Source organism: Stegastes partitus, unplaced genomic scaffold (genome assembly GCF_000690725.1).
Source record: "Stegastes partitus isolate 25-593 unplaced genomic scaffold, Stegastes_partitus-1.0.2 Scaffold929, whole genome shotgun sequence".
Lineage (NCBI taxonomy): Eukaryota > Metazoa > Chordata > Actinopteri > Pomacentridae > Stegastes > Stegastes partitus.
In genome coordinates, this window is record NW_007578660.1 from 257,915 (window position 1) to 270,626 (window position 12,712).

General features: G+C 39.6%; 1 protein-coding gene across 1 annotated transcript; it reads left to right on the plus strand.

The window, feature by feature from the left end:
* The first annotated feature begins 807 nt into the window (after positions 1–807).
* On the plus strand, positions 808–10,238 carry bmp5 (bone morphogenetic protein 5). The gene is made up of 7 exons (XM_008294024.1): positions 808–1,768; positions 4,087–4,279; positions 7,357–7,505; positions 7,830–8,027; positions 8,666–8,742; positions 8,866–8,976; positions 9,109–10,238. Exons 1-7 carry the CDS (start codon positions 1,258–1,260, stop codon positions 9,256–9,258), a joined length of 1,389 nt encoding a protein of 462 aa, XP_008292246.1. The 5' UTR covers positions 808–1,257; the 3' UTR covers positions 9,259–10,238.
* The last annotated feature ends 2,474 nt before the right edge of the window (positions 10,239–12,712 follow it).

Genomic DNA, 12,712 nt, shown 5'->3' on the forward strand with positions numbered 1-12,712 from the left:
GAAGAAAGACTTCAGAAACAAAAATGCAACGTTTCAGGATTTGTGCATTAGATGGCGCTGTATGGCAACATCCAAGCATGTAGACTTACTTTTTCTAACTTTGCACAGTAGCCAGCCATCACATGGAGACCCTGTGGCTATTAATGTTAATTATTGTTGCTTTAACACTCCACGAATGAACTGCAATGAGGCTTTTCTACACAAAATCTGCATTTGCCTTGAGTAATAATAAAGGTGAAAATCATAGTAGCTTAGAAATCTGCAGTGCTTTTTGTAATTTGCAGTATTTAATTTGCACTGTCTTGGATTTTTATGGCTTATTTTTTAACCTATATCCTGATGTGTTGCTCTACTGGACTTATGATAGTGTTGCAGTGTCGTGTGCAGCACAACTTTGTGCATTAAATTTTTTTTAAAATGCTTTAATTTCATTCCCATGGCTCATGTTTAAGGCCACACTGTAATAAAACAGGACCCTTGTTGTTGTCAGTGAATGCAGCTGGAGCCCTCTCCTATAAACATGCGGACTTCAATAAGTTGAGGTGATTAAAAGGCTCTGTCATTATTCTTTCACTCGTTAAGACGGCCATCTCGGATTTCAAGTGTCTCCTTTTACACTCCTGAGCCGCCACATTCATCATGGGACCGGCCTAAAGTTTTATTGCGGCCGCTAGAGGAGGATGCAAAAACAAAAGTTGAGTGTGGGATGGACTCCAAGGGCAACTAGCCCCAATACACTTTCTGAGGGGGAGAGGGAGAAAAAAAAAAGAAAAAAGAAAAAATGCGAGCCGGGGCATGAGACGAGAGCTTCTTTCTACTCAATTTTTTGACACAGTTCAACACATTTCATCCATTTGGAAACTCCGGGTTATCCCTCGACGTTATGGGCGTACCTACGCGTTTTTTCATCACACAGGAGTAAGGTGTGGAACCGGGTCACAGCTCCATAAATACTTGGAGTGGCTGAAACTTTGGATGGACCCTGGAGGAGTAAATACGGCTGGAGGAGCCTCGCACACAGGAGAGGAGCGACGATTTTTCTGCAAGCTGATACCTCATTTGTAAAAAAGGGGCAGACTGCTTAAAAAAAAAGACAACAACAAAAACTAAAAGCTTCCTCAGCCACCACCGTGAAAGTGCCTCTGGCTGATATGGAAAGTCTATGATTCCGTATTGGCAGAGATGTAAATTGTTTGATTTTTCTCCCAGAGTGCGATGTAGTTCACCCTCACATCTCCAAGTGAGCTATTTGTCAAGATGACAGCGCTTACACCTATGAACCGCGCCGTGCTCGGACTCGCGTGGAGCTGCTTGAGTTTTCTGTCCTGCGCGCATTGCGGTTTAAGTGACAACCATGTGCACTCCAGTTTTATTTACAGGCGCTTGCGCAATCACGAACGCCGGGAGATCCAGAGAGAGATCCTCTCCATCCTGGGTTTGCCTCACCGGCCGAGGCCCTTCTCTCCCGGGAAGCAGGCTTCCTCCGCGCCGCTCTTCATGCTCGACCTCTACAACGCCATGGCCGTGGAGGAGGAGGAGGCGGCGGCGGAGGAGCGCGGCGCGCAGCAGGGCGCAGGGAAGAGCTTCGGTGCCAAGGCTCAAGGGCACTCCAGGAAAAGTTACTACAGCCCCCAGCATGCCGGCTACTCCCGTGTGGCTCAGCCTTACCGAGCGGCCCCTCTGTTAGGCCACAGCCCCGCACTCACCACAGCGCACGACACCAACTTTCTCAATGACGCCGACATGGTCATGAGTTTTGTCAATTTAGGTAAGTGCCATGAAAGTGGGCTGATTCACCATCAAGGTTCATTAAATCAATAGAATTAGATGCAGGTGATTCCAGCATCATTAACATCTGAAGGCAAAGCTGTTTTTTTGTTACATAATCCACATTTCCCATAATAATATACCTGAATTTAATAAGCTTTCAAAGGGTTTTCACGGCACTCAGTTTTCTCTTCACTTGTTTAAAAAGCCTATTATAATATATAATCCAATTAATGTTTCTTGTCCTTCATGTTAGAATAATTGGACACATGTAGATTAGGTTTAACACATCCCATAAAAACACTATAAATTGTCCTCAGTATCTAAATTAACTTCTTAGTGTCTTTTATAGTTTATATTCTTTAGGAATTTCTCCATCTAAATGTGGATATGTTTGCACGTTTTCACACACCGCTCAGTATTTGGCAACTGAAGTGAAATATTTTGCATTTCGTGCTGGCTTTTGATTAAAAAGGCAGCTGATCTGTTTAATGATGGTGTTTGTTCAGTAGCTGCGACCCTTAACCCAGCAGTTCAGAGCAACTTATCAGATGACTGTCTGACCTTGAGAAAACTGGTCTAAATTATTTCCTGTTGTTAAAAGGGGAGTGATATTGACTGATGCCTTTATTTGAGCTTCTGGCACTAAGCGAAAGCAGAAGCCCTATTCCTCATATTTGTGTTTTTTTGTCGCGTTCATTTGCAGAATTTATTGTTTTCTAATGGCGATTAAAATATTCGTCATGCCACATGGAAAGTCACTTAAAAGCAGAATATGACGCAGCACTGCTGTACCCGAAAAGAACAAACAACAATCACCATAAAATATACTTTACATGATGTTGGTGTTGTAACGTTAAGGATTTTATTTTCTAAAATATGGAGTAAAACATGTAAAGGTGAATTTGTGTAGAGCTGCTTGATACTATAATCCCTCACGTTGGTCTGAGCCCATCTGTTTCCACTTACCACTATACCAGGGCATGTACACTGTCAGCCTTGAAAGCTCTGCTCTCATTCTGGGGACTGTCAGTGAAGTGTTCAATGGGGCTCTGTCTTTATTACAGTACACTCAAATATAGCTACTGACCTCAACTGTTTTAGAAACGTCTATGTGGCATTTCATGCAGTCTAATGTGCTTACTGTAGCCATTTAAACTTTTAAAATATCAATAAGAAGTCAGCTGTTAAAATATCCAGAAATACACACGTAAAAGTATGCAAGAGGACTAAAGATATGACAGTCAGTCATTTGTAAATCTTATTACCATCCTGCTAGAATAAGCTGCATCAAGTTAATAAGCAACAGCTCAAGAATGCACACAGCTCAGTCTTACCAGCGAGTGAAGTCATTATTATTTAATCTTTAGCTATTTGAAAGTTAAATGCTCTATGCTCTCAGTGGCACTTCTGCTTCAGATTACTGCCTGTGGCTAATATAATGGAACACGCTCCATGGGTAAAAGTCAGACCTGACCTCTGACCTGTTTGTGCTAAGTAACCACAGGCGTTCTCTCTCGATAAAGTATCAGGGAAAAGCACTGGATGATATCACCACGAATATCCCAACATCCACTGACCTCAGCCACATGCTTCTTTTCTGCTACCTGGTAACGATGTGAGGCGGCTGAGGTCACTTTGTTAGCATGTTCATAATGTTAAGACTCCGTGATGTTGGGATCATTGCACTGAGGGGCTTTATTTTATCTACAAAAATAGGTACGACCCCTTGCAAAAGCAAGCTTGTGCTGCTGTCTTACATTGCAAGTTTTTAAATGTCCAAAAATGGCAGGTCTGAAAGGATATCTTATGTTTCTCATTATATTAGAAATATTTCATTTTAAAGGTTAAGGGTCATAAAACACTTGAATGAAACCAACCAGAGGTCAGTACGAGGGCAGAAATGAGGTCAGAGTAGACGCTCACATGACGAAGAATCCTGTCTGGTCTTTTCTCTGACTTGAGGAGCAGACGAAAGTGTCTTTAATTGAAATCAGCCTGTTTTTCTTAACTGACAGCCCATTCATCATGGCCAGAGAATGCAGTTAGGCACACAGTAGAGGGCCTGTCTGGGAACTGCTACCTGTATTCAGTTGACTGATTTAATGAACTGGAAAGTGCTTTTGTTGGTAGTCAGAATGTTTGGATTGGACCTTGAATGTAAAAGAAGATGTGATAAATTACGCTGTTTCTGAACTGGCATATTTTTTCTTTTGAGCAACATAAGCAGTAGTTTCAAGAGGTGAACTCGTATTTTGTTTTGATCAAGATTTGTTGCCAGTAAAAATGAAGTTCATCATAAAATATTTTCCTTCCCAGTGGAGAAAGATAAAGATTTTTCTCACCAACGAAGACACTACAAGGAGTTCCGTTTTGATCTGACTCAGATCCCAGACGGAGAGGCGGTGACTGCGGCCGAGTTTCGGATCTATAAGGACCGCAGTCATGCCCGCTACGACAATATAACTCTGAAAGTCACCATATATCAAGTCATCAAGGAATATCAGAACAAGTAAGTGCCAAATCAACCACGAATTAGGTGCATTTACTCAAGCAGTGTACTGCCTTTTTTAAGGGTTTCCATTTTCTGCTACTTTGTGCTTGTACTTAAACAATTTCAGACATATATTGTGATTTTAAAAAACAAATGCTACATCTATGTTACAAATTAGACGATGCAGCAAGATATAAAGTAATTCATTTGCCTTAAATAGCTGAAACATAAAATGCTGCCGTCTTCGTAACACATCCGTAATTATAGAGTAATTCAATATAACTCTGTGACCGTAGGCATTCTTCCACTTTATGAGCTTTTTTACTTTTCATAATTTAAGTATATTTTGCTGCTACTGATTATTTACTTATACTTCTTGCACCACTGATTAAAGGAAATACAGTATCACTGCCTTTTAGTGCCAGGATTCACTGAGTATAAACAGACTGATCTTTAACATTTGAGAGAAAATTAATCTGGCTTCATATGAGTCACTCTCAAATGTTTAAAAAAAAACATTTTCAAAGAACCTGTATGAAGTCTGTCCTCAGTCTCAGCTGGAAAACACAAAGCAGACAGAAAACTTCATCCTGTTTGTAATTATAAATTGATGGTTTAAAAATCCCCCCCAAAAAACGTTATTTCACTGTAAGGTGAAACTAAGTGCATCTTGATCTCATGTGTGCAGTCTTCTTATTTCACAGTTTAAAAAGGCCAATACTCCATCAGCTTTTGTCTATTCTTGTTTGAAACTTTCCACTTGCAAAGAACATCCTTCTATCTGAAATTCTGTTCTCCTTCATTCGCACCATGTCTGCCTTACAAATATAGTTCTCGGATAAAGAGAACTCCATTAGCAAGTTGGCCACTTATGAAGCTTGGAAGGTCCATCAGTTATCACTCGTCTTGTGTTGCCTGCCAAGTTGGCCGTGTCCCAGATGAAGGGCCCATATTAGGGGGGAGAAGGGCTCCCTCGGGTGCTCCCGTAGTCACTGTTATGCCCACCACCTGCCTGTCTTAACAATATTCCGGAAGTTTAAAGCATGACATAGCTGAATACACAAGGGTGTACTTAAAAGTGGGCCCACATTTGCTTGCCAAAAATGTGTGTGGGTGATTGAAGGGAAGATATGGCCCTCTTGGGCTTTGAAAAGGTCCGAGTCAATGGACTCTACCATCTTAAAGGGGAAGAGTGCTCATTTTGTGTTTTCACACAAGTTTTCACAAAGAAAAGTTGATCTGAATTAGTGTTCACACACAGGACCAAGACTTTCCAAAAGCTACAATCTTATGGACAATCTGAATTTCTGAGCTATTTACTTCTCACAGTGAATTTTGTGTGCTGTTCATTTGTAAAACCAGATACATTATTTTCTGTTTTTCTTGAGCACATCAGATAGAGTTCTGATTAAACAAATACAATAAACACAAATTAAACACCAGCACTGGCTTTCATTTGGGCCATTCTGCAAAATCCATTTATGCACCACCCAAAGTATGTATAAGTAGAAAATGAAAAGTTGGGTTTGAAGGTGCTAACTATGCATGTTAGTACCAGTTCTAGCAAGAAAGTTATGTTGTCCTTGCTCCCTCATGTCCATTCATTACTTGAAAAAAATCACTTTGTCAGGATTACATACAGGCTGCAGTCAGTGTTACATTATTGCTCACTACTTGTGTGAGTGTGAGATTGGACCCTAGATGATGGTGTTAAAATGACTCTGTCGAGTTTTTTGTAAACAGTTTAAATGCACTGTGTGTGTGTGTTAGTGAGGTCCAAGAAACCTTTTAAATGCATTTTAGTTATTTTAAAACATTGGCAGGGATGATTTGTGGTAGAAACTACATTTATGTTTGCATGTTGCATTTTTCTTCTTCTCTGCCTTTACTGGCACACTGCTAAACTGTAATTGTGCACATGAGCAGATAAAATACAAAACAAAGGACCTCTTAAACATACATTTTTTTCATATCACCACTAGTGTTCAAATACTCCACAAGGTACCTTTAAAGTTAGTTTACCTTTGGAGGCAACAGCTACGCAGCAACCTGATCTCCTTTCACCCCACTATATCAGCGTCACACTACATCCTGCACTGCTACTGAACTTTGCTACTGACCATAAATTCCTAATGGAGAATAGTGGCGCATGAACATAATTTGCTGGGGACATATTTGTCTAAAAAGTCTAGAGTTACCGCTGTCCTTTGGTATCCGCTCACTTCAGCTGTCTCAGTGGAACAGTACATCTAGTAACCACAGATTAAGGCGCGAGACAAACATTTTTCCTCTTGGATATGGCGCCGCGATTAGTAAACTTGTACCTGAGCTAAATTATTGCAGGATGTGAGCTAAAACTGTACATTTCAAAGAGGAAGTTCAGCAGTATGTCACTCATAAGGATTAATCTTGATTTTTATTACACCTGTAATAAACACGTGGGGCCACATGGAAAATCTTGGTTGTCTCAGACCGGCACCACGTAACCACAAAAACTTAGCAGGCACTGCCTTATCCGATCTGCCACTTGAAAGGAATCCAATGCAAATTGCGAAGCGGGGCTTTTTCTACTCGGGGTTAATTGATGCCGTATGTCAAGCTTACGTTGAAAATACACCAAAGCTGTGATACATGATTCATAACTCCTGAAATGTTTTGTCCATCAAATAGCTGAAATCTTGGCACCGATTTGACCACACATTTCTGCACTTTATTATGAGTCACAGTTTTTTTTTTTTTTAACAATAGCAGCAATACTTTCTTTTCATGTCGATCCAGCTCACACACAAAAAAATGACCAAGTAACGTTTACACACCAAATCATCACTTTGCAAAACTGAAGGGCTTTTTAGAGAAGAAAAAAAAAAGTTTGGTCTCGAAAGGATGAAGAAGCGGCCACAAAGTTTGGACTAAAGCGCTCATTTGTGATCTGTCAGATACCTTTCTGTTTGTCTGTTGGATTCATTCTAAATTCTCTTGAAAGTCATGCTGCTTTCATGTGCATCTGTTTGAGCGTGCGCCATCTTAACCATGGTTTATTTAATGTAGAATTTTGTCTCATTTTCTTTCTTTTTTTTTTTTATTCTTACTTTCAGAGATGCAGAGACCTTCTTGCTTGACTCCAAAAAGGTGCAGGCATCCGACGGGGGCTGGCTAGTGTTTGACATAACAGCCACCAGTAACCACTGGGTGATGAACCCACAGCAGAACTTGGGCTTGCAGCTCTGTGTGGAGACTGTGGATGGCAAGTAAAGTTCAGTTATTCTTTCTAAAAATGTTTTTTTTTTTAACTTATAATCTTCCCAAATTTTTTTCAACCTCTTGGACTCTGGAAAAGATCAATAAGTTCATCTTTTGAGACAGTCCACAGTGTCTGAATTTGATTTAAGAAGAAAAAGTTTGATTTGACTTCAGCACAAATGTTAATAATATTTGGATTGTGATTATTTTCCACATTTAGAGACTCATCTTGAAAGCAGACGTAAACTGATAAAAAAGAAACTTTTTTTTTAAAAGTTTGTTTTAAAAGTTTTATTTTCCTTCTGGGTTTTTTTTTTTTTTGGTAAAGGACGAAGTATCAACATAAAATCTGCTGGAATTGTCGGGAGGAACGGGCCTCAGTCCAAACAGCCGTTCCTGGTTGCTTTCTTCAAGGCCAGTGGGGTGTTGCTTCGCTCTGTCAGAGCTGCTGGTGGGAAGAAGAAGAACCACAATCGCAATAAATCTAATAATCAACAAGAATCTTCCAAGGCACCAAAAGCTGGAGGTAAGTTGCACTTATGATGCATGACAGTATTTTTTTTATAACCTCATTTATGTACACCTGATATTTAGATTAGATCCATTTTCACTGTGTCCTTTATCATCAGACAGTCCATTTGTGTTCATCAGATTAGCCAACTTACTCATCTGTGTCTCCACAAAACTGCCAGGAAATAAAAATAAAGTCAGTCTTTACTTTCAGATTGTGAACTTTGCTGAACATGAGCAGAAACAGTAGCTTCTTTCTGTTCTTCTGCCAAAGCATTAGATTAGAAAATGCTTCTCTGGAGGATCAAAAGCCGCAAAATTATAAGAAATCTGTCATTTTTATTCCTTTTTATAATCAGTGTTAAATGCTTTACACTGAACTAACACCGCTGTAAATATATGAGTGCTCAGTGTGAGTGGAAGACATAATGGATTGTGGCTTATTCCCATATCGCATGGCACTGTACGTTTCATTATTCATTTCAAGGAATAATTATTCCCCGAGCACACAGGATGAATAACTATTGTCCACGTGTGTAATTTGTCTGCTCAGCTCAACTCCAAAAACAACACATTTGGTGTAACATCCTACAGTAAGCGAAAAGCAAGATGTAAAGACGTGCTGCTACAATAATAAGTAACCTTACCTTTCAGATTATAACACCAGCGAACAGAAGCAAGCCTGCAAGAAGCACGAGCTTTATGTCAGCTTTCGAGACTTGGGCTGGCAGGTAGGACACAATTATTTAATGTGTCAACATAGTAGAACGAGTAATAAATAACACATTCTTTCAGAGAGTTTATGAGAAAACTTAATAGCGTTTTAAATAAAGAATTGTCCTCTTTTTGTCAAGGATTGGATCATTGCACCGGAGGGCTACGCCGCTTTTTACTGTGACGGCGAATGCTCGTTCCCACTCAATGCGCACATGAACGCAACGAATCACGCGATTGTGCAAACCCTGGTAAGTGTTCTTCGGAGTGTATCGCACATGCGTGTTGCAATAAAAGTGCATTATAAGCTAATAATGTTCTTACCGTTTATAAGTCATTTGAAACGCACCTCTTTTAAACCTGCTTTATGCTCTCATTTATAGGTCCATTTAATGTTTCCTGACAATGTGCCAAAGCCGTGCTGTGCCCCGACCAAGCTCAACGCAATATCAGTGCTTTACTTTGATGACAGCTCCAACGTTATCCTGAAGAAGTATAGAAATATGGTGGTCAGATCTTGTGGCTGCCATTAGTGGTGAAAGTTTAATTTATGCAATCTGGTACGGGAATCGCTGGAAAACACATCTGCTGCAGGTGTGATGTGATGTACAGTATTATGTATATAAAGTTTTATTACTTAATTTATTCTCCTTTTTTTTAAAAAACAAAGAAATAGCACTGAATATTGTGATATTTAAATGATTAGGACAAAATGTTGATTTTACTTTATATCAATTATCATTTAACTTTTGTGTCCGTTGGCATATACTCCGTCTTGGTTGCATCTGTATAATAACTTTTGTGAGTAAACTATTCACTGGAGTCATCACGATCGCTTCCCCTTCTGCTCGTTGTTCCTCCTTTTCCAATGTAAAATGTGTTAGGAATGCTTCGTAAGTTATCAGGAGTTATACTTGGTGGTCAGTGCGTGATATTCTTTTCTTCAACGCTACTTTTGTTTTAGTTAACTTCCATAATGGACCAATAATTATGTATAACTAATATATACAGAATAATATGACCGAATACATAAACCGCAAGTAGATTTTCATAAAGAAGGGGAACCTCAATATGATGCTATTAGCACTAACATCACAACTTGAACCGGCTGTTGGAAATATTTTAAATCAAATTGGATCAGTGGAAAAAAAAACAGTGAGTGTTCTCTAATATAAACCAAACTGCCCAAAGCTATTTTCAAGCTGTCACCATCTTTCAGCGCTGATACTGTTTCACCTTTTCCAAGCCAGCTTTTTTTTTTTTTTTTTATAAGAGAGTGTGTTCTCAAAAGAGGATTATGTCAGTCTGGAATAAAACTTGTCTAATGTTTAGTGCTCACTTATGAATGCTTTACAAATTATGTCATTTTTAACAATGTTTATGTAAATCTCTTCCATAAACACTGTTCCTCGTTCCTCGGTGGACTCCACACTAATTCTAGCTTGTGTTTGGGAAGTATATCTTAACGTAGAGTGTTGTGTATTTTAATAAATGTACCACTTGAAAGATCTTATCTGCTGCTTTGTCTTGACTTGGTTTCGCAGCTTTTCTCACTCAATTTATCATCCTCTCTGCTAAAAAAAAAAAAAGCTTATGTAGCTGTAAGTCCTCCGGCTTTGTCAAATTCTTGATGTCCTTTAGTGTTTCTGTGGATGTTTTACACACTGTTGCTGGACTACCGTCTAGGATTTATAAATGTTGGACATGTGAGATATAAACTACAGGTCCACCCATGGAGCCTGCTGACATGCTCTTGGGGAGCGGTAATGCTAGTGGTACAGTTTTAGCAGTAAAGCAGTGCTGTGACCTCCAAAGCAAGCCCTAAAGGGTGATTATCACGGGGCTGCCAGCAGAGAAAGATATATCATTTTACTTTATTATTTACTGCATGTGATACGTATGGTACGCCTCGGCTTATTCTCCTGTTTGGATGTCGCAGTCTGTTCGGGGCTGAGTTCACCTCTGCTACCAAAGTGGAAACCATAAACAAAACTATGTTGGTGTTGTTGTAGTGATTCAGTAGAACTTCCAGAAAACTGCAAGAAAGCGTGCTATTTCCAGAAAAGCACTCTGGTTACGCAGGGATTTTCAATGGTCTTGGAAATGTAGGGATTAGGTTAAGGATTAATATTTATTTACACAACTGTGTTGACCTTCACTGAACACAGGATATGTACTGTTGCACTTCTTCTCCCCCCCAAACCCTCCCATTTTATAACATTTTTTCTCTGACATGGCAGAACATTGAGTGACTGTATTTCACTTAATTAAAAGCAGTGGCTGGCCTGCCCAGATGTTATGTGGGCTCCATCTAAAAGGAGTGTTGACATTCAGTGAATAGAAGAGGCCACCTGCTAACTTAACTCTTGGCTTGAGGGGGTGATTTGCATTCCTGCGGCCTGTTGCCTGGCATGATTACTCCGAGCACTTAACAATCCCATCTACTGTTTAATATCATGGATTCTTTCCAATTTAGCAACATTTCTTCCTTGTCTGTAATGCGGGAGCTGCTATGAATGAGCTTCTATTTAAGTTCTCCAAAACTACGCAGCCCGTTCTCGACAGCAACCTCCTGACCACATGAAAGGAAAGGGTAACAATTGCCATACTCAGGGCAGATTAATATAGTGGCCCCCTTCTCCTCTGAGACCCCCGCGGTCAAAACCAGCCTGCAGTGAGTCAGAGGTGCCTTGACATTCATCAGATCAGCACTTCGAGTGGCCACTTCTGAAACACGCTGGAAAAAGGTCACAACCCCCGCTAGTTTACTTTTCATGAAGGGTTTCTTGTGAATTATTCATGCATCATGCTCTCAGGTTTATAGTAGATGTCACAACATACTGTTGACTCTACATAGACATACTTACATAATGTCAGGATGTGTTTCCAGGTGCTGAAATTACTTCTTTCTTTTTTTTCTTTCTACCACATACATGTTTATTCTCTTAACCTGATTGAGAAAACAGACACGTCCATGTCAGCCGCTGTTAAGAACATGTTCCTTTATCCAGCAAAAATGAATAAATTGCTCGATGATTCAGGCTATTTTAATGTAGCCATTACAAGCAGGAAATGCATTTACAAATACTGCAACATAAATAGAAAAAGCCACTATAACAAGCTATTAATCTTGTCAGACGCACAGACAAAGGTTACCGTGCAGGAGGCACTCACAGATGTGCTCTAACAATGTGAGCAACACAGATTAAATTACAGAAGATGTGTTTTTTTGGGACAATGTTTTCTTCTCTAATAATGAGTAAATCCCATTTTCTAGTATTTTCTTGCAACTATACATAAAAAAGCCCACCTCATACTTTTAATATGTGTATTTTTCTATGCCAGTAAATATTTTTAAGGCTTCCAATCCTTGCTAAACACTTCCCTCGATTCCCTATAGTGATTTATTTATAGTGATTTTAAAGTATTTTGAGTTGTTATCCAGTTTGTAGGCAAGTGTTCTCAATCAGAACACTGTAAATGAAAATCAAATGTGACCAGCAGTGCATGAAAGTAAAGTTGGATTTTACACAAACATACCCATAAACTGTGAAGCTAAACATTTGTTCAGCGTCTTAGTGGAGTTTAATACGCTGGTTCCTGTAAGGACACACTTCCAGTTAAACCTAACATTTGTGACTATCATTAATGCGGTCAATTAAAAGTACCCCCGGCTCTGATGCAGGCAGGTCACATGATTGACGCGATGCTTGTTTTTGATCACCTTTGGTTCGTCTAATACAGCTGCACAGAATAATAGTTATTGTTCGTTTGGTTTAGTAATTCCACGTTTCATCGATTTACCCCGTGTTAACCAGAGATCTTTTTCTTTCTGTGGCTCAGAGTTTATTTTCAAAGTGTCACCTTGCAGTCCATCCACAAGGCAAGTGAAATTGTATCTAATAAAAATGTTGTGCAGTTTACCTAATTCATCTCCCCACATATGGTTCTCCTTATTTGTGTTCTGTGGGTGGGCTATGACTTCCA